At 47.7% G+C, this 21,784-nt stretch overlaps 1 protein-coding gene across 1 annotated transcript; it reads right to left on the reverse strand.

Annotated features, from left to right (window-relative positions):
- Positions 1 to 5,210: 5,210 nt before the first annotated feature.
- On the reverse strand, positions 5,211 to 9,707 carry LOC143440307 (cell adhesion molecule CEACAM15). Its single transcript, XM_076926967.1, has 3 exons — positions 9,365 to 9,707; positions 6,862 to 7,221; positions 5,211 to 5,968 (listed from the first exon to the last, which is right to left on the reverse strand). Exons 1-3 carry the CDS (start codon positions 9,423 to 9,425, stop codon positions 5,685 to 5,687), a joined length of 705 nt encoding a protein of 234 aa, XP_076783082.1. The 5' UTR covers positions 9,426 to 9,707; the 3' UTR covers positions 5,211 to 5,684.
- Positions 9,708 to 21,784: the final 12,077 nt, after the last annotated feature.

Consider the following 21,784-nt stretch of genomic DNA (forward strand, 5'->3'; position numbering starts at 1 on the left):
CCCTTATGCCTCCAGTACAGCCAGGAGCAGCCCCTCAGTACCCATGTCTTGTGATGATCTTAGTGCTTTGGGCCTCTATGCTCCTCCTTTGCCACTGAAGCACAGAGTCACATCTGAGCAAACAATGAAGACCTTGTGAACTGGGGAAATCAGACTTGCTCCATCTAGCTGGCTCCTTCTCTGAGGCTAGCCCAGTAGGTCTGGATGACAGACTGTGAGGGAAGCTAATTCCTGAGCTCATCACAGGCTGCCTCTGTCAACACCCAACCCCTCCCTCCTGCTAGAATTCACAAGCCTCAGTCTTATTTCCGTGCAGTGTTGCTCTTGTCTTGCTCCCAGCCCAGGGCCCCACTGACACTTCTGTAATGAGATAAGAGCCGACACTTTCCCTGGTTTTCTCATGGAAAAGTCTCTGGGGAGAAGGGTATTTGTGTTGTTCGACTCTGCTGGCTGGCTTCTATCTTTATTGAGACAAGGTCTCCATGTAGTCTGGTCTCTCATACCCCAGGCTGGCCTTGGGCTACTTCAGCCATCCCAGTGTGATGCTGTGGGTATTTGCTGACACTTGGCTGAGGATGAGGGAAATCTAGGAGAAACAACACCGAGATCGAATTTGGTGTTCATTCCTCAATGCCACAGCAAGAAAGATTGCTTAATCAGTCCCTTCCGTCTCTGAGAAGAATGTGTTCCGGAATAATGTCTATCCTGTATCTAAAGCCCAGCTGTTGTGTGCTTGCACGTGCTCCCAACACGGCAGTGTTAAGGCTGGGCTTGTTCGGGAGCCAGAAATGTCAAGGTCCAGCCATGACATCAAGGGTAAGCTGAGGTAGGAGGTGGAGTTGGCAGAAATGGCTGGGCCAGAAGCTGGTGGCTCCTGGCAGATTCAGAGCCTCCGTGGATTATGGCAGGTGATTGGAAGGAAAAGCTGGAGGGAAGAACCAGAGCTGATGGCAAAACCAGCACTGTTGAGGCCAGAGGTGATGGCTTCTGGCACAGATGCATGCAGGGTGCTGCCCTAGGGCTGGACTAGCCTGTACACTTGTCTATATCACTCAGAAATCTATGACGTCTCCCTTTTCCTTGCTTTTACCTCTTTTTCCTTCTTTCAGATGCCAGAGGCCAGCTTGGCGTTTTGCTTTTTCTCTGAAGCTCCTTCACCTGATTCCTGATCAGCCTGGCCGTCTGCCCTTTGGCTGCTTGCTGACCTCCATGCCTAACTGTGTCTTCGTCTCTTTCCTCCTCTTCCGTTTCTTTTCCAGGCTGCTCCTGAGAGTCCCACCTTGAATTCTCTGCTGTTTTTCCTTTCCTTTCCTTTTCCTTGTTTTCACCGGAACTTGCTCTGTAGTCAAGGAAGACCTTGGACTGGCAGAAATCTGCTTGCTCTTCCTCCTGGGTACTGATTGTGTCACCACATTGGAGCAAACCCTTGTGTTTCATCTCTAGCACTGAAGACCTGGGGCGGGGACAGGAAAATCCAATAGAAAACATAAAATATGGCTACATCTTGCCATCAATGAGACATTCGTTTAAAGAAGTGATGGTCAACCCCATTCACACATTTTAATTTAATTGTTCTGGAAGGAAATGCAAGCATGGGTAACTTTCAAGCCTCTCAGGTGCTACTGCAAGGTGACTGTCATGCTCAATGTTGTCAGCTGGAAACTGTCTAGAGTCTTCTAGGTGACAGGCCACAGACACAGACTTATGGAAATACTGTCTAGCTCCTGTGTCTGTCATCCTGGGTCAGCCCTGTGAGGGCTCCCTTGAGTGGGGGTAGCCTCAGACAATGTCTGGAGATATTATCTTGGTCACTTAGTACATGTGACAAGACCCATCTTCAGTGTGGGTGGGACCATTCCCTGGCCAGGACTTTCTGAACTGTGCAGTGGAGAAAGCACATGGAGGGTTGTGTGGACTGGGGATGTGATGTGAGCAGCAGCTGTCTCAAGCTCCTGCAACCGTGGCCTCCCCAGCAGCACAGCCTCTACCTCTGAATGGGACCCAGATAAGGCCTCTCTCTGTTAAGCTGCTTTTCTCAGGATTTGAGCACAGCAACAGGAAGAGGAACCCGAGAGCACAGGTCCAGATGGAAGCTCTGCTGGAGGAGACTGGAGCAGGTGAGGGATGGCGTCCTTCCTGCTGTCTGCTCGGCTCTTACAGCTGATAGACATTTTCCACACAATGGTGGGTCCCTGCTCTCTAGAAGCTGTCAGTCAGACACTGACAGAGGACAGTACTGGGCCAGGCAAGCTTCAAGGACAGTGAGTGGCTTGGTATAGGTGACACAGTAGAAGACATCACTGTAGAGCTCCTCTCTGACTTGGGTCTTTATACAGAGTGTCCCAGGCCAAGGGACAGGCTGGCCTGGCGCTCACTTTGTAGTTCAAGATGGGCTTGGTATTTGTCCAGCTAGTACTGGGTGGGTGCTTTGTTCAGTTTTAGTTATTTTTATTTTTCTGGTTGGTTTGTAGCAGAGATTATGTGTTTTGGTCTCTCTCTCTCTATGTATGTTTCTGTCTCTGTCTCTGTCTCTGTCTCTCTCTGTCTCTGTCTCTGACTCTCTCTCTCTCTCTCTCTCTCTCTCTCTCTCTCTCTCTCTCTCTCTCTCTCTGTGTGTGTGTATGTGTGTGTACATGTGTGTGTTGATGTTCCCTTTTTTTGGCTTTTGTTTTGTTTTTTCTTTCTTTTCCTTTCTCTTTTTTTCTTTTTGGTTTTTTGGTTTTCTGAATTTTTTGGTTTTTAGAGACAGGGTCTCTCTGTGTAGCCCTGAGTGTCCCAGAACTCAATCTATAGACCAGGCTGACTTCAAACTCAGAGATATCTACCTGCCTCTGCCTCCCCAGTGCTGGGGTTAAAGGTGTGCACCACCACTGTCTGGCTTTATTTATTAATTTATTTTCAATGTTGTTGTTTTGATGAGGCAGAGTCTCACCATTTAGCCCTTGCTCATCTGGAACCCAGATTTGGATCCAACTGGCCTTAAACTCACAGATGTCCACCTGCATCTGCCTCGTGATAGCCGGGGTTAACCTCATAGACTACCACATTTGGCCTCTGGTTTTGTTCTGTTCTGGTTTTCACTGGGTTTCTCCTCATCTTGAAGTTCTGGCTCTTTTGAATTGCCTACACAGCCTAGGCTGAGTCTGAACTCCACATCTTCCTGTCTCCACCTCCTGAGTACTGTTGTAGCTACCTGCTTCAGCTAGATGTTGGTTTCTTTTATAAATACCTGTGAATTTGGGCTAATTTTTCTTCAAGGTTAAGCTCAAGATATGCAGGTTCATCACTAACTGCAGAAAGGATGCTGTGCCCTTTCAGTTCAGCACATAGAATCCCCAGGGTACTGATGCCCCTTGCTGGTGGTCATGGTAACTTGGAGAAAGATAGGTAAAGCTCTCAGGCTCCACCAAAAGAATTAGAATTTGTATTTAACAATGATTTTGATGGACTGGAGAGACAGCTGATGTAGGCTTTGTGACTTCTAGCTGAAGGACATAGCAGATAGAGGCGGTTGGGCAGTGGGGCCAGAGCCCATAGTCTCAAATTAGCTTCCTTTTGAGTCTGTGGTCCAGAACCACTGTGTAAGTGTCAGAGCAGGCCCAGGATGAAGCCATCTCTGATTTCCCCAGTTCACAAGGTGTTCCTGTTAGACTAGATGTGTTTTTCCTAGCTGTGCTCCAGTGTTAAGGAGGAACAGAGAGGTGGCAGCAGCCACCTAGGTCATTCAGAAGACAAGCAAAGTTTAGCTCAATTAGAGTGCCCAAGTCGGGCTGGAGAGATGGCTCAGTGGCTAAGAGCATTGACTGTTCTACTAGGGGACCCTGGTTCAATTCCCAGCAGTTTACAACTGTCTTTAATCCAGATCTAGAGGTTCCAACACCCTCACACAGACATACATGCTGGCAAAACACCAATGCACATAAAGTTGAGAATAAAAAAAGAGTGCCCAAGTCTTCAATGGAGGCAGGAGGAAGGGCCTTAGGAAGTTGGTTTTTGACAAAAATTAGTATTTTCTTTTAGCTAAATTAACTTCATACTATAACAGATTAAAATTACTAAAATCAGATGTGGAATTGGAGATACTGTTGCACATGCCTCAGAATAACAAGAATTCCATGATTAATAAAATGTAGTGTGTGTCTGTGTCTGTGTGTCTGTGTGTCTGTGTGTCTGTGTGTGTGTGTGTGAGTATGTCTCTGTGTGTCTGTATGTGTCTCTGTGTGTGTGTGTGTGTGCCTGTGTGTGTCTCTGTGTGTGTGTGTGTGAGCATGTGTGTGGCTCTGTGTATGTCTGTGTGTGTCTCTGTGTGTGTGTGAGTGTGTCTCTGTGTGTCTGTCTCTGTGTGTGTGTCTCTCTGTGTGTGTGAGTGTGTCTCTGTGTGTCTGTGTCTGTGTGTGTGTCTCTGTGTGTGTGTGTGTCTGTGTGCCATAGATGTAACAGTACAATGCCAAGGCCAAAAAAATTGTGTCTAAAGATGGCTTGAACTTGTTTGTAGAGAATGCTACATATTCTACATGTTTTCAGGACTGATGATCAAACTCGGCACCCTCACCTCACCACCCCTGGCAGATGAACAGACTAAAGAGTTGGATTTTTCTGTGCTGATATTAACCATAAACAATTAGACTTGGTTTTGTTACGTGTATAGGGACAGCAGCAGAATGTTAGTTGCCCCAGACTGTCATGAATGGAAAGGTTTTTTCTGTTTGTTTGTTTTTGTTTTTGTTTTTTTTTTTTTGTTGTTTTTTTTTTTTGGTTTTTTGAGACAGGGTTTTTCTGTGTAGCCCTGGCTGTCCTGGAACTCACTCTGTAGACCAGGCTGGCCTTGAACTCAGAAATCCGCCTGCCTCTGTCTCCCAAGTGCTGGGATTAAAGGCTTGCACCACCACCACCCTGCGAATGGAAAGGTTTAAATAGGGCTTGGAAATGGACCACAGTAACTGTCACACAACAATACTATTGTGCTTCACACCTTTCAACCGTGGTTGTCAAAATGGCTAAAATCTTATGTGTGCATTTTAGCACATGGAAAACTGTTAAGACAAAACAGGATCTTGTGCAAGGTCGCACTGGAAAAAACTGCTAGACTCAGGACAAGAAACTCAGCACATGGGGCCTTTATGTTCATGGATTTTTACATCTGGGCATCAAACAATATACAGATGAAAACTTTCCAAAAACCATATCTACAGTGAAACATGTCCAGTCTGATCCCCTACCAGTATTCCAACTTCAAGCGGATAGATGGGGTCTAGGCAGCACACGGCTTGGGCCCCAGGAAGGATTTGAGCTCCTGGGAAGACATATATAACTCTATGCAAACACAGCAGCATTTTAACAGGAGACTTGGAGCACCCATAGCTTTTGGTGAGCCTGAGGCATCTGAGCAGTTCCCTCTGGATCCTGAAGGTGGGTCCATATGTGATTCAGAACCTGGGCCTTCCTTTGCAATTCTGTTTCTATATTGAAGTCTTATTTTAAAGTCATTGTCATACTGTGTAACTGGACTGGCCTTGTACTCATTTTCCTCCTGACCTGTGTTTTATTTGGGGATTGCAGGTGGATGTCACCATGCTGACTGTCTCTCTTATCTGTAGTGATAATTTTCTCCTTATAATTTTCATAAACTGTGCACACTAGTGACATAAAAACTGCAAAGCTCTGGTATAGGAAGAGAGGAAACATTAGCCATAAGCCAACACCATGAGCAATGGGTTCGACTTCTTGGAACTAAAGGAGTTGGAGGCTTCGCACTGATAGATCCCTGCATCTGCCTTCCAGACAGGAGATATGGTGAGCTTGTGCTTTTCAGATGACAGTGTGACCCTCTCCGTGATGTTCAGGGGCTTGTAATTGAAGAACCAATTGATGTCTACTCCGGTGTCAGGCGACACACAGGTGAAAACTGAGACACTCTTCCTTTTCACGCTAGTGTGGTTGAGCTGGAGATAGGGTTTTGTCACAATCTCTGTGTGTGAACAGAAGAGAGCAAATGAAAGATTCATCTCTAGTCACCTCAGCCAGCCCCTCTCTGCTCCAACGTACCTAATACCAACTTTTCATGGGGATTCGGAGCTGAGGGTACAGCCAGTGTCTTGTGCTTGCAATGACCACCCATGGCCTGTGCCATCCTAACTCAGCCACTGTGTTCCCTGGGTCTCTGTTTCTCTATAATAGGACACATGATGAATGACCATTGCCGTGTCTGTGAGTTAACCTTAAATAAGGACAAGGATCTTATCTTGGGACAGGGGAGCTGTCCAAATCAGGGGAGTCTATTACCCTTTGCCTAGCTATGAGATTTCCTTGGGCTGGACCCATGATGATAAGCTATTTCCATAAAAACCTGCAAACCCATGAGACGTTCTGGCTGATGTCCTGGGCACCTGTCCAGCTCGGTCTCCATGCTCAGTCTCAGCAGAAGGAGATGCCAATGGGGAGGCCTGGGGTGGGGGTTCCAGCCCTGGAGAAGAGGTCTCCAGGGTCACCTGGAGTAAAGTCTGGGACAAGGTCTGGAGCCAGGGCTTCCTGGTGCTCACATCTGTGTGAGAATCCCATATTTTTCTCATGCCAGAGTCCCTCAGGGTCTACCTCAGGGCCGTGTTCACAGTGAGAGCCCTGCAGGTCTTGACTGAGTCTAATGTCCTTGTCTGAGTTACCCACTGCACGCCCTGCTCTCTGTGTGACACATTTGGTGATGGGGTTTGAGTACTGCACTTTAACTCCCTCGTGTGTGTCTTGCACTAAATGCTTGAGGAGATGCAGAGCAGAGGGGAGGTAGGCACAGGGCAGCACTGTCACCACTGTGTGTTAAGTGGAATGATCCCTCCGAGCACCCACAGGTTGCAGAGAGTCACTTACTATATACTTGGAGATGGGCATATGTTATTTCCTGTTGATTGTGTTCTTTAAAGGTTTTTAAAGTGTAGAATCCCGTGTCTTCCTGGGTGACATCCTGGAGCATCATGGAGCCGTCCTTATAGATTTCTTCCCTGCCGCTGACTTTCTTTCCAAGTTGAAGTGAACCACTGGATTTTTTATAATGCGCAATGGTAAAATTTTCATTTACATCTTTCCCTTTGTACCAGGAAAAGGAGAGGAGGTTCTCTTCCTGGTCAGGAACATAGAGAAGAACCTTTGCCCCTTCAGCAGCCGAGAACCGCATTTCTTTAGATGTTAGCAGTGCTGCGGCAGGGGAGTTCCAGCAGGTTAAAAGTGAGGCTGGAAGAGAGAAAACATGAGCATCAGCATTGGGCCCACCATAACCTGAGCATGGGAGTCTAAGGAAGGATGATATTAAGATGAGGTGTTTGGACGCAGGTATGCCCACACACTTGGTGCAGAAAATCAACAGGGAGCCTGATCCCTGGATGCCCCCGAAGCTGTGTCTTCTGCTTGGAACTCTCTCCTCCCATGTCTGCATGGCTCCCCACTCACTGCGCTCACATCTCTGCTCACAGTCAAGAGTACATTTGGTGTTGGGGAGGCCATCCCTGACCTTGTTCTCTAGGGACCCTGGGTTATCCCTATCTAATGTTGCTATTGTGGTCCCTGTATTTGCAGTCAACCCCTGACCACACCTTCTAAGATAGCCTTTGCTATTTCCAGTCCTGGACTTGCAAGCCCAGGGGTTGGGCTGCTCTTCCCGGGAGGCACAGTGCTAGGGACAGGCTCAGATACCAGTGAAGGAATAGAGAAGTGAGCATATCTCAAGACATGGGGGTTTGTGGGTCCATTTACACCAAACTGGGAGCTTATGACAGGGTTTAAGTTGTTATGTATTTTTGAAAGAGATTGAACATGAGCTCAAGAGTGAGAGGGAGAAGCATCACAAAGTCTGATAGTGTCTCAGGAGAGGGAGAAGCATCACAAAGTCTGATAGTGTCTCAGGAGAGGGAGAAGCATCACAAAGCCTGATAGTGAGAGTCCCAGGCTCAGACTCACTGGGAGCAGCCAAGTTCCAAAATGCTGGACTCTGAGCTTTTCAGACTCAAGCAGAATCAAGACTCCTGGCAGCAATTCATAAGATTTGGGGGAGGAAAACACCTTCATGTAGGCATAAGCACAGGGCAGGGAAGCTACACAGGGTCCTTGTTAGTATAGCTTCCTAAGAGAAAGCATTCTTTACAAATGGGGCTTTTTAACATAGGAGGAGATCTCTCTGATTTTAGCTTTTGTTTTAAAACAAGGTATAATGTTTTCCTTTGCTATAGAATTTGGCTGTTAGGAGACAAAAAATGAGTCTCTCCACTCACATAATGTGTGTCCTTATCTTCCCCAGTGAGTGTGCACATGCATGTGTGTGTTGGAGGTGTCAGCAGATAGCTACCTCCCTGTCTCCCACAGCCACCCTTCCTGTGGATTCTGGGCTCCCTGGAGCTGTATGAGGAGAGGAACAGCCTGTCTCAGTTCCTAAGACAATGTCCTTCCTAGGTGTCCAGGTTCCCGAGAGTGACAGGCACCTGGGAACATGCAACCTCCAACTTCACAGGGTTAAGGCATCCCCTGCTCACCCACTAAAGGCACCTAAGGCACCCTTCCTCCACAGCTCCCCCAGGGATTCCTCACTTCCCACAGCAATGATCCCGCTTTCCTGCTTTCCCCTTCCCAACCACACACAGCCATCCTCTCCAGCACTGCATACATCCTGTGGCCTCACAGACAGACCCCTGTCTGAGTCCTGGACTGCAGCTCACTTCTCTCTTCCCATCAAGAGAATCTCTCCAGGGCTACCTCCTTCTTTGTCCCAACATTTTCTCTGTGCCCTGCTGCCAGCTCTTCCCCCTCACAGGGAGGCTTCCAGGCCTCTGTAGACTCCCAGGTGCTCCTCCATCATCCCTCCACCCCCATTGCCTGGTCTCCACCTCTCCTGTGTCAGAAGCCCCAGCACAGCCCTGTGCACAGCACAGCCACATCCCTCCCACAATGCACTCCTGCCTGGAGACTCCAAGCACACCCACAGCTCAGCATCAAGGCCCTGACCCCCATTCCAGAGCCCCTGATGGGTACAAACACACAAGCCTGGATCTGACCCAGGACATTTGTGGTCCTCTGGGACCACATGTCCACATGCTCTGGGCAATCTCTGGGGTGGAGCAAACCCTCATTATTACCATGGCCACCCCTGTGAGGACTCCAACAGTCAGGATACAGCCATGTACCCTGTGGGCACTGGTGACTAACTTGAAATAAAGAGCGATCTGGCTTTTCCTCCCCTCTGAACACCCCTTGTTCCCTGAGAACATCCACCTGAGCAGCCTGGGTCCCTCCCTGTGTCCTCTCCTCTCAGCCTGAAGCAGAGTCTCCTCCCAGAGCCCCTTCCTGTCAGAGAGCCCCACCACCACCACTCCAAGACTGGCCTCACCTGTGAGCAGGAGCCCTTTGCAGAGAAGCAGAGAAGGGGACTCCATGGTCTCTGTTCCCATGTGTGCTGTCCTGGTGTCTGAGGGTCCTTCCCTCTTATTTCTCCTGTCCTTACCCCAGGGTCATCTCCCAGAGTCACATGGGCTGTGTGCAGTGAATCTGCCCAAGGCCATGCTCTGTGTCAACTGTTCTTGCTGGGGGACTGTCTCTTCTTCCTTTTTCCCTCCACCCCACCTGTCTCTAAACCCATTCTTTAAAATGTACTCCTTTATTTAAGACAGGGTCTCATTATGTAGTCCAGGGTGTTCTAGAACTTACTGTGTAGCCCAGACCTCAAACTCACAGAACCCAGCCTGCCTCTGCCTCCTGAGAGCTGGTATTAAAGGCAGGCTCCACTATGCCCAACTAAGATTTATTTGTTTAATGTGTTCAAATGTCCTACTTTATAAATGATGTTTAAATTCCCAAAGATATAAAAATAAGTCGTGACCCTGTTTCCAGAACCCATCATTCTGATTACCCACTTGCCCCTCCCCCAGGCCCCACATTCTGATATCCTGGAGTGCCTGCCCTTTTCTGTAGCTTTTGTACATGGACATGATCTCTTGGTCAGGAAGTGAGCCCTGGCTAGCTGGGCCCATAAGGCAGGTCTTCTATTCCAAACCCAATGTTCTCATGTCCATGATGAAAATGACTCAGCATCCCCAACTTCTCTGCAAAATTATTGTTTGTTTGTTAAGCCTGGACATCTCTCTGATTGACATCCAGACCTCAAGCCTCACCAGTCCCTAGGGCTCTGGTTCATGTGACTTCTAGCTGTGCAGGTCTCCAGGGTCACACTGGGGAATCTCGGTGGAGGCCCAAGCTGGCAGCCCCCACTTCCCTGTGATAATTAGTCAGCTGTTCCTTCATTTGTCCTGGAGCAGGTGACAGGCAGATGAGAGGTAAGGTGGGGATGGAAGATGGCTGTCCCAAAGAAGCCTGCTTCCTGGCTTGGGCTTTCTCAGCTACCATTGACCATCTTAAGTGAATAAAAATGGGAACATGAGCACTTCAAGGGATGGCTGAGGAGAAGGTTTTCAGTGTAGACATGATGAATGGCGGCACAGCCAGAGGTATCTGGAAAGGGCAGGGAGAGAAAGTAGTAGATTAGATATGAGCAGCATCCTGAGTGGGACCATAGGAGGAGAGAGAGGGGAAGAGAGAGATAGGAAGAGAAGACCAAGAGGACAGAGAGAGCCAAGAGTGACCAAAATGTCTGAGTTACACAGGAATCAGAACCTGGGGGAAGGAAAGCCAAGCTCAGGAACTGGAGAGGTTTAGGGGTTACGGGTGGGGCTGAGAGGAGTCAGTCCCTGCCCTCAAAAGAGTTGCAGAGCAGGAAATGTCCAAAGATACTTCCACACATGTGCGTGTACACACACACAGACACATACTCCATCACAAAGCAAAACCCCTCAACTTCCTCAGATGCTCTCTTGTGCTCTCATCTGTAATGGGGTCATTCACTGGTGACCATGAGTCCAGGCCTTGCCCTCAAGACATGAGGAAACTTACTAAGAGACAGGAAAGAGTCAGTGTAGCCAGAGGTCTTAGGAGTGGGATTTCTGACTCAACCTGATGAATGTCTGAAGGGAGACTTGGAGGGGAGAACGGTTAGTGTGTGGACAAGAATTTTCTCTTTTGGCTACCATGAGATTTAAGCCCAAACATCCTGTTGGTTTACCACTAAGTTAATTATGCAGTCACATTTATTCATTTACATTTATTTTTTAATGTTGGTTGAGTCTAGTAAGTTTGGAAATCATTATGTATTCCTTTTACTCTGGTCCCCAATGCAAGAATCCTCCTGCCTCAGCCTCCTAAGTGCAGAGACTATACTCATGCAAAATTAAGTGTACATACAGATCAGGCAGTAGTGGTCCACACCTTTAATGTCAGCACAGAGGAGGTAGAGGCAGGTGGATTTCTGTGAGTTTGAGGTTAACCTGGTCTATAGAACAAGTTCTAGGACAGCCAAGGCTATATACAAAGACATCCTGTTGAGAAAAACAAAAACAGCAACAAAAACAAAAAATGCAAATCAAAACCAAACTAAGTGTATTTGCATACCAAAGTTGCTACATACTAGCTAGGTAGCCTTGACTTATAAAACCTCCAAGGTCACTGTAGGAATATTTAGCTTACTCTGTCTAATTTTTTAAAAAAATGCTGGACATAGTGGTACACACCTTTAATCCCAGTACTTGAGAGGCCTGGGCAGGCAGATTTCTATGAATTCAAAGCATCTTGGTTATCATAGTGACACTCTGTCTCAATAACATAAAATTTAATAAGTAAAAAAATAAAAAAAATGTAAAAACCTTGTTAACTGTTTAAGAACTGTTTAAATACCAACTACAGTATTTCCCCTTTGTTTTTGTTTGCTTGAGACCTGCTCTCTGGCTGCCCATTCGGGCTGGCATACACTGAGGACAGCCTGGGCCTTCTGGCCTCATCTCTGCAGCTCCCCAGTGATAGGGTGACAGGGAGGTGCAGCAGTTCTGGCCGATGCTGTGCTGGAGTCTGACCCAGGGCATGCTAGGCAAGCACTCTGCCTGCTACACAGCATCCCAGCCCAGAGTAGACTTTCATTACAGACTGAGGCCCAAGCCAGCACTACAGGGAACTCAAGGCCACCCTGAAACCTTCCACAGGAAGATGGACACACATCCTATTTACAGGGTTACTTCCTCCTATAGACACAGGATGTCACATTCCTGACAAAACTGCTCCTGAAACATACCCCGGAACGGGAAATCAGATCGGTGACAGCAGTGATTATAGATAAGTTTCCATACGTGCTCATCATGCACTTAGTCCCTTCCTAGCCCTGGGAGACATCTGACATCCGCCAGCTGCATGTGACTTATACCTTCAGAACACCTGGATGATCAGCTGGGTGTCAGTGTCAGAACCATCGAATATGGAGGCCAGGGGCTCCATCTGGTACTGACAGACCCAGGCTAGGACTCAATAGAGGCCATTGCTGGGGTGAGCTGCAGTTCTCTGAAGGCACAATACACTTCTCAGCCTTGCTGCCCACTGTGTGGTGTGGAGGACTGAACCATAAAGAGAAAGAAGGGGAGAGGCATGGAAGGTGGACTGGACACTGGAGGGGACAGAGCAGAGTCTTAGACACCAACAGTCTATGTGATTCTGGAGGGAGCTGCTGCCTGGGAGGAGGGTGAGCTCAGAGGAAGACAGGAGAGCTGAGAGCACAGCATGGAGCACGGGAGCAGGGCTGAACCTGAAGCTGTTCTCCACAAAGGGAGGACTGAGGAGGCAGCAGAGACCTGGAAGTCCCCCCTCCCTCTTTCCTTTTCTCCCTCCCCCACTCTCTTCCAACATATGTCACCCTTGATGACAAGGGTTTCTCCTCACAGTATCATAAATAAGAAAGCTATCAGTGTGGGTGTGGGATCCCTGTACCCATCACAGTAGGCAGGGAGACAGTCGGGTGAGGTCAGAATGCAGTTCAGTTCAGCCAGAAGTACTTAGGTAGTGCTGGGACAAACTTCTGGAGCCTGACACTGGGAGCTCTTAGCCATATTTAAGCACAGCACGATTTGGGGGAAAACGTTTCCTGATGACAATCAACTCGGTCCCAAGGGAACAACAAAGCTCAAGGCGGCATGTTGACTCTGAGACTCTTTACAGAGTCCATGTCTCTTCTTCATGAACATGGGCTCTGTTGACTTACAGACAATGCTCAAGATGAGGGTCTGTGGAGAATGGCTGAGGTACACATAATTCCTGTCCCAAAGATAACACAGAGGTCACTTGGGCTGTTGTAGAGTACAAGTGTCAACTGTCATGAAGATGCTTGTACAGACTAAGAAGCAATGCTCAAGATGTAGGGGAAAGCCAGGGGTACACAAACGTAAGATTCTGGGAGACTCAGATGCAGCTGGCCTCACAGAGAGCTAGAGATGGCAGGTTGTAAACTACAACCTTTCCCTGCTGCTTCCTGGAGGAAGACAGGCAAACATCTTCTTCCACTGGAGCCTGAGTGTTTAACTTTGCTGGCTTCTCCAAGGCTTACCTGTGTGCACAGGGACCTCTTACCCTCTACAGGTGGGAGATCCCCACAGGAAGCTGAAACAACTCCATCAGCAGGCTTTGATGAGATAAAGGATCTGAGGCCATGATGGGGCCTGGAGTGTAGGAAGAGGATTACCTGGGAACAGCAGGAAGTGGCAGAATCTACACAAGCCAGGGGCTTAAGGGAAGGACAGGCTTTTGTTTAAACCCTGGAGAAGAGCTTCACCATGATGAAAATGATGGGGGTGGAGGGGAGGGAAGAGAGAGTGGGAAGGGATGAAGGGATGGAGGGAAGGCCACAGAATCTCTTCAGACAGCAGCCTTCATCTCAGGACCGAATTCCTGAGCATTGTCTCCCTAAGAGTCCTGGACCAATTCCCAGGACAAAGGGAATGTCCTATTGCTTCTGTTCTGTTAGCATGGTGGGAAGTTTCAATCTCCTGACTTAGTTCAGCACAGCATAAGGAGCACTGAAGAACAAGGTCCCACAGACAGAGCTGTCAAGTTCAGTTTGCCTCTCCCCTAGCAGCTGCAGGAAGCATGAGCTGGCTGAGGCACTGGGATGTGTCTTAAAGGTACAGGCCTGTGTTCTCACAAACAGGCGTGGAGCCCATTATCTGCTGACTGTGGGTGAGAAGAGGGAGCTTGGAGACTGTCTGGGGTCTCCCTAGGAGACCAAGGGCCTGAGAGGAGACCCAGGGTTTCTATCTGCAGCCTGAGAGAAGACACAGGGAGACAGGCTCAGCAGCAGGCAGCCCTCAGTGAACCTGAAATAGTAGGAGTGTGGCAAGAAAAGGCCAGATTGTCCCCCAAAGTTTTGGTCTCTTTATTCTGAAGACTGATGTTCCCAACAATTATGGAGTGTCTTTCCTAAAATCATAAAAATGGGAAGGCCAGTGAGACACCTCCATGGATGGCAGGACTTGTTTCAAAGTCTGAGGAGCTGGCTACAGTCTTCAGATCCCACAACATAGAAGGCTGAGTAATGCTCTTCTCCATGAGGGGAGACAGAGCAGGCAGCAGCGACGATGGAGGTCTCTTGTGTACCTTTCTGCAAAGGGGACACCACCTGGGTGTGTGTTTTGCTAGCAGGTGAGGAGACCATTCTCTGACAGTGTGGGTGGGAGCAGGGATCAGAGTTTCCTAAGGAGCAAGAGAACCTGAGAGCAAAGGCAGGGGTTTGTGCTTGAGCTTCAGGGAGCAGACACAGAGGGGAACAGATGGTCAGCAGAGAGAAGTCCTCAGTGAACAGAAAATGGCATGGGGGAGGGGAGGAAAAGCCAGAGTGTCCCCTACTCAAAGTTGATCACCATTGACTCCTGTACTCTGAAGACCTATTGTACTGTCTGGGTTTGTTGTCAACTTGACACAAGCTAGAGTCATCAGAGATGAAGGAGCCTCAGTTGAGAAAATGCCTCCATGAGATCCAGCTGTAAGGCATTTTCTCAATCAGTGAGCAATGGGGGAGGACCCAGCCCATGGCTGGTAGTCTTGGGCTCTATAAGAAAGTGGGCTGAACAAACCATGGAAAGTAATCCAGTAAGCAGCACCCTCCACGGCCTCCATCAGCTTCTGCTCCAGGTTCCTGCCCCGTGTGAGTTGCTGTCCTGACGTCCTCCAATGATGGTTTATGATCTGGAAGTGTAAGTGGAATAAACCTGTTCCTCCCCAACTTGCTTTTTGGCCTTGGTGTTTTCCTCCCACCCATAGAAACCCTAACTAATACACTGATCTCCCCAACACCGTGACTCCAAAACCTATCAAGCCGGGGGAGGGGATAGTGATTGTTCAGCTCACTGGATACTCACTGCCATCTCACTGTTTGCACTTGATTGTTGCACAGACCTCACCTTCTCAAGTAGCCTGCTAAGTCTTGATAGTTGATGTGGCATCACCAGACTATACACATAGAATGAACTGTGCCTGGTACACACACACACACACACACACACACACACACACTCGCAAACACACTCGCAGACAAACACACACACACAAACACACACATGCACACACAGGCACTTGCACACACACGCACATGGATATATTAAAATATATAAATACATTTAAATCAACCAGGGATACCAAACACTCTCATTAGTGCCAAACATGAGATGTTTATAAGCAACCTGCATTCCCGTTGATCTGAGACATTCATCCATTCATCAGGACTAGGCTCAGCCTAGTCCTGTCTTCACAATGACCCACTTCTACTGGACTGGAAGGCAGCCGGGCAGGGCAGCCGGTCAGTTCAATGAGGGGTGACTAGAACCATAAAGGGAGTTGTTTTTTGTTCTTGTTGGTATTTATTTGGTTGGTTGGTTGGTTGGTTGGTTGGTTGGTTGGTTGGTTTTTCGAGACAGGGTTTCTCTGTGTAGTCCTGGCTGTCCTGGAACTCACTCTGTACACCAGGCTGGCCTCGAACTCAGAAATCCGCCTGCCTCTGCCTCCCAAGTGCTGGGATTAAAGGTATGCGCCACCACTGCCCGGCTGTTTGTTTATTTTTAAAGGTCAGAAACTGAAGATGCAGGGACTCTGGAAGATTCAGTCAGTGAAGGAATCATCTCCACTGAACACCGTGAGTGTGAATCTGAGGACAGTGGGAGGGGTGAGCCATGGATACATCTGAGGAGGGAGCTCCACACAGAGAAAATGACACACTCGGGGGACTGAGGACATGGAGGTCATCTTGCTGTTTTCTATCAAGTAGGACAGGCTCCCCCTCCCCTGACCTGCTAGGCTGGGAGACAAACATGCCTGCTTAGGACAGAGGCGCCCATCTTTCCCTCTGTTGTTGGCTTTCTCTCTCTTACATTGCAGACCCACGTTTAACCCATTGTAGCACGCCTGTCACTGCATATGTCAGCATTGAGGTAGTGTCTCCCAAAGCTGCTGAGTGAGAAAATGTTCTTCTCCTTGTTCATAATCTGCCAGACAACCTTGGAGCCTTTTCCTGGTACAGACCTCCATTTCCAGCTAAGATCTTTGAAATCATGCCATATATCATAGCCAGTAGTTCAAGAAGGTTGGGGAGATCATACCGTAGTGCACCAATGGGTCCTTGTTGGTCCCAGAAGGTCACCCAGGTGCAACATGGATACTACATCCTATGAGCCTTCCATATGTGTTTTACAAATGAAAAAATCTATATGAGTCTCCATGAATGCAGTAATCCACTTTGTGTCCTCTGGGGGTTGGTGACACTGATACCACTGTGAACACACATGTCAACAATGGCCTATGTCACCCCTGGATTTGTTCTCACGTGGTAGATTGGGGGCTTAGAGCAGGACAAGTATTATGGAGTATTGCAATAGATAAGAGTCCTTCACCTGACCTAACCTGGGGAGAGCAGGCATGTGCTGAATAGCCAGCCCATGGATGTCAGCTTCAGCCCAGACTCTTCCTGGCTTCATTGTGAACATGGCTCTGAGAAAGATGCTGGGGGAATCCGGCAGGGCATGGCTAAGGTAGCCACAGGATCCTCACAGCAAGGCAAACACCAGGAAGCCCTGACTCCAGACCTCTGTCCCAATCTCCTCTTAGATGACAGACATTGGGAGCTTTTCTCCAAGGCTGAAATGTAACTCCCTGCTTTTGCTGACTGGGAGCAATGGTTTACTGTTTGCCCAAGTTTCACAGAGACCTGAAACAACCAGTGTTTGTAGCATGTAATTTTTTTTTTAAGCCCACACTTTTTCTGACTAGGTGCCGGCATCTGCAGTTTCTATCTGTTCCTAGCCCAGTGCAATGGCTCAAGACCATGACCACTGTCTCTTTCTCTGGCTGGCCTTGCTAAGCCACCCAGCAGGTATCCCTCCTGTGAATGCCTGGAGCTACCATTTGCATTCAACCAACTGACCTCCTTGGCGTTGCTCTGCCAATGGCACAGCTGCCACGTGTCTGCCCTTTCTCACTTGCCCACCTGAACTGTCCTGAATGGAAAACACCAGACAATCTTAATTTTAAAATTAACTAGAATGACCCAACTGCTGGACATGGAATCTATTGTCCTAAACTCATCATCCATTCTATGTTGAAAATTCTTCCAGTGGAGGGAGCCACCATCTGATCTGACAATTCTCCTGCCTACATCCTGCACATCCTCTGGATCTCCAACTGGCTGAAGAAAAGTTCCTTCCTCCCTTGCCCCCTCGTCCTCTCTGGGACCCAGAAAACCTGCCTCTTCTCTTCACCCAGCAATTAGCTTCTTGTTGTCTTTATTAGCCAAACAAATAATTAGGGGAAATCCCCCAGTAAGTGTTCTACAGCAGTTAGGCAAGCTAATCTGAATATCTGTTTCTGAGTCTTAGCATGGAGATCAAAGCTGGACAGGTACTCAGGACATTAGTGACCTGTTCTGCTGGGTTTATGAGATGTCATAGGAAGACATGGTCCTCAAGGAAAAGAATATGGGAGAGAGGTCCTCTTGCCCAGTGCTTCTCCTTAGAGGTCCATCCCAGGGACTTCTCTGGTAGGCAGTTAGCAATGGTCTCTGCTGATTTGGGAAGTTCTCCCGCTCCAAGGTCAGGTTGAAGGTCACTTTACTGACATGGCAACAGTCATCTACCATGTGTTCTATTTTAGGGAAACAGATACATGAAAAACAGTGGCCCAACCTCAATCACAGAGGTCATGAGTGGCAGATCCAAACAGAAGTTGTCTGTTTCCACCCCCAAAGGCCTGGGGGAGCCTGGGAAGCAGAGAGGGGCTGGCTGAGATCTCTGAAGAGGAACTACTGTAGGCTTTGATTTATCAAAACCTACTTTAATTATGGTTCTTTAATACTTCATCCTCCCTTTTAGCCCACCACCCACCAGAGGTAGGAGAAAAGAAAGGTTAATAGGAAACAGGGCTTGTGGACCTGCTTAGAAATAGTTCTTTGGACGATTCCAATCTGCATTGTCCGTAGTCCAGTCCATTGGACAAACACCAAACACGAGCCTGTTCTCAGCAAAAGCTCCTCCCACGTGTCTGCTTCATCCTGTCAAAGACAGTTTCCAGAACAATATCACATGACATTTCCCACTTCAAACTACTGTCATTTGGTCCTCTATCTCCACACAGCCTGTGGCACAGCCCTCCCTCCAGGTTACTGACACCACAGTCCATGAACAAGGCTCTGTGACCCTGATGTGCATGTCATTTGACACTGGACTCTCCATGCAATGTATCTTCAGTAACTGCAGCTTTGTTATCAATGAAAGGATGGCAGTGCCTCACACAAAACAAACAAAAACAGGTTCAGTGTGGAAGTTTGAATAAAACAACCCCTGCTGCTCTATAACAAGTGGCACTATTAGGGGGTGTGGCCTTGTTGGAGTGGGTGTGGTCTTGTTGGAGGAAGTGACACAGTTATCCTTCTGATCAGGATATAAAATTCTCAGCTCCTTCTCCAGCCCTATATCTGCCTACACACCATCTTGATGATGATGGACTGAACCTCTGAGCCTGTAACACAGTACCAATGAAATGTTGTCCTTTATAAGAGTTGCCTTGGTCATGGTGTCTCTTCACAGCAATGGAAACCCTAAGACTCCAGGATAGACAGTGTCATGGGGGAGGATCAGTGGGAGGTCTCCACCACTTTAGTTCCAAAAAGAGTCTCCTAGTCCTCCTACCTGTGATTAGTAAGCCACTCCTCCTCCCTAGTGTGTGTGTGTGTGTGTGTGTGTGTGTGTGAGAGAGAGAGAGAGAGAGAGAGAGATAGAGAGAGAGAGAGAGAGTTGTGTACAAAGTGGAGAAAAATTACTGTGAGAAAATTAACAACTAAGACACAAAGCCAGCCAGTGGTGATAAATACCTGTTAACCCAGCAGAAAACATGAAGCAAGAGAAAGCTGAGGACAGGCCAACCCAGGTTATACAGTGACACTCTGTCTTCAAAGAACAAACAAGGAGCCAGGCGTGGCAGTGTACACCTTTAATCCAAGCACTTGTGTGGCAAAGACAGGTGGATCTCTGTGAATTTGAGGCTACCCTGGTCCAGAGAGTTCCAGGACAGTTAGGGTTCTTACACGAAGAAATCCTGTCTCAAAACAAAATAAAACAAAAAGCATATCTGCTCTTCCTCCAGAACAATGTGGTTGGAGTTCCACCACCCACATGGTGGCCCACCACAGGTCTTAACTCCAGTTTCTGGGAATCTGGCGCCCTCTTCTGGCTTCATCAGGAGCTAGATAGACACAGTAAAATACATGCTAGCAGAACATACAAGCACGTTAAAAGAAATATAAATAAAATAAATAAATATTTTTTAAAAAGGTCATCAATATAGTAAACAGAATTGCAATGTAGTTAAGAGTGCATAGGCTCTGAATCAAATATATTGAACTCTCAGAATTCATGGGGAATTGATCTCTGAAGCCCTCAACCTTCTATATTCTCTGAGTCCCAGTTTTAAAAAGGTATTGTGAGCTGGGCATGGTGGTGCATGCCTTTATTTCCTGCACTTGGGTACAGAGGCATATGGATCTCTGTGAATTCCAGGCTAGTCAGGGCTACAGATGGAGACCCTGTTTAAAAACAAATAAACAAGCAAAGTAAATTGGTTTGTAGAGCTGAACATATCCTTTCACAAGCTCGAATTATTTTTGCTACCCCGACACCAGTCACCTATGAGAAGTTGGAATAATGATGGGCGATTGGACTGGACATATTTCACTGGGGCCATAATGTTATGCGCATTATATTTCATAACACATAATATGTTCTAAGCAGTCTGATCTGGTTTGTTTTATCCACAGATGTAAAAATCTATAGAACACAAAAGCCCAGCTGGGTTGAGTTCTGTCTTGTGCAACTTTTACAGCACAAAATAACTGGGTTTCATTGTTGTTACTTTGTGTTTAAGATTTATTTATTTTATGTATATGAGTACACTGTTGCTGTCTTCAGGCACACCAGAAGAGGCCATGGGATTCCATTTAAGGTGGTTGTGAGCCACCTTGTGGTTGCTGAGAATTGAACTCAGGACCTCTGGAAGAGCAGGCCTCTTAACCTCTGAGCCATCTCTCCAAACCTCAAGTTTTGGTTTTTTGAGACAGTGTTTCTCCGTGTAGCCCTACCTGTTCGGAACTGGCTGGTCTGGAACTTACAGTTCACCTGCCTCTGCCTCTCAAGTGCTGGGATTAAAGGTGTGTGCCACCATCACCTGGCAATTGACTGGGTTTGTTTGGTTGTTTTCTGATTTTTAGAGGGTACTAACCCCCTATGTGTGCTTCTCCCCTTGGGGAAGGCTGGCTCATTACACACTGGGGAAGCTTAGTCGGGTCCAAGTGGGTGCATTTATGGGGCTGAGAGGAGAAAGGGGTCTTTATATTCCCTGCAGTGGTGGCCAGGGTCTCCGGGGCAAGGTTTGTGGGGCAGTGTTGGCAAACCTAAGGCCAGGATATTGGAAGATGCTTTATCTGCATACTCAGGGGCTGTAGGGTGGAGTGGGGAACCTTATAAGGTCAAACAAGGAATGAAACATGATAACTATCAGGGTGATACATTCCAGCTGGGGTTGATGGGGGAGGGGGGACTTTATGGCTCCAGATCCAGAAGGGGAGGTATCTGGGGTTGGAGCTTCCTTGACCCTTCCTCGGTAACCCTGGGCCACTTCGGTCCCACAATAGAAGTATAACATTTCTCACACTAGCCATTGTGATGTTGGGGCGTGAAGCACACTCATATTGTTGTGTGGCCATGACCATTGTCTATTTCCAAACCTTTCTAAACTTGAATGCTGAATTGGCTGTGGGTTTCCGTGTGCACCCCAGCTGTGCTGGTGGCGGAGTCTATCCACAGTTTGTCTGTTTTCATCATTAAAAACGGCTCACTTTTGTCAAACGACTTTATTGATTCAGTTATGGGTTATGTACTGCATCAGTTTTGTGTCTCTTTGTGCTAATGTTAAATGTTAAAGCCCGACAGTAGATCTGTCACGTTGCCTCAACCTTCATCTTGTAGCTCATGACTGTAACCTGACCTAATGTTTCTGCCCTAACGATAAGGTCATGTTGTACTTTGGACTCTGGAGACTCCCTTTCCTCCCTGCCAATCAGCCTAAAGGTCACATAGCACTGTTTTGTCTTGATAGCCTAAGTGTTGCAAACACGCCTTTTCATGGGTTTTCCCATATAAAAACTGGCCCTGAGAACTTATGCCTGTCAAAACTTGGTTCCCAACTCCTGGCTGTGTCCCTGATTAATCAGTCTTGGAGTGTGTGTTCAATAAACATGGATATCTGACTGAGATTGATGTCAGAGAGGTTTCAGCTAATCCTGAACCCCAACACTACCAGATCTATACGTTCTGAGCATGTAGGAATCTGTTTTATTGAAGTCACTCTAGTA

The sequence above is a fragment of the Arvicanthis niloticus genome, chromosome 29 (genome assembly GCF_011762505.2).
Source record: "Arvicanthis niloticus isolate mArvNil1 chromosome 29, mArvNil1.pat.X, whole genome shotgun sequence".
NCBI lineage: Eukaryota > Metazoa > Chordata > Mammalia > Rodentia > Muridae > Arvicanthis > Arvicanthis niloticus.

What these genes read in the sequence shown, in the direction of transcription:
- LOC143440307 (XM_076926967.1), bottom strand. Translation starts at nt 9,425, where the DNA reads ATGGGAACAGAGACCATGGAGTCCCCTTCTCTGCTTCTCTGCAAAGGG. An exon ending in CAAAGGGCTCCTGCTCACAG is followed by an intron (nt 7,222 to 9,364) that starts GTGAGGCCAGTC and finishes TCTCTCTTCCAG; the next exon opens with CCTCACTTTTAACCTGCTGG. An exon ending in TGCCCATCTCCAAGTATATA is followed by an intron (nt 5,969 to 6,861) that starts GTAAGTGACTCT and finishes GTTCACACACAG; the next exon opens with AGATTGTGACAAAACCCTAT.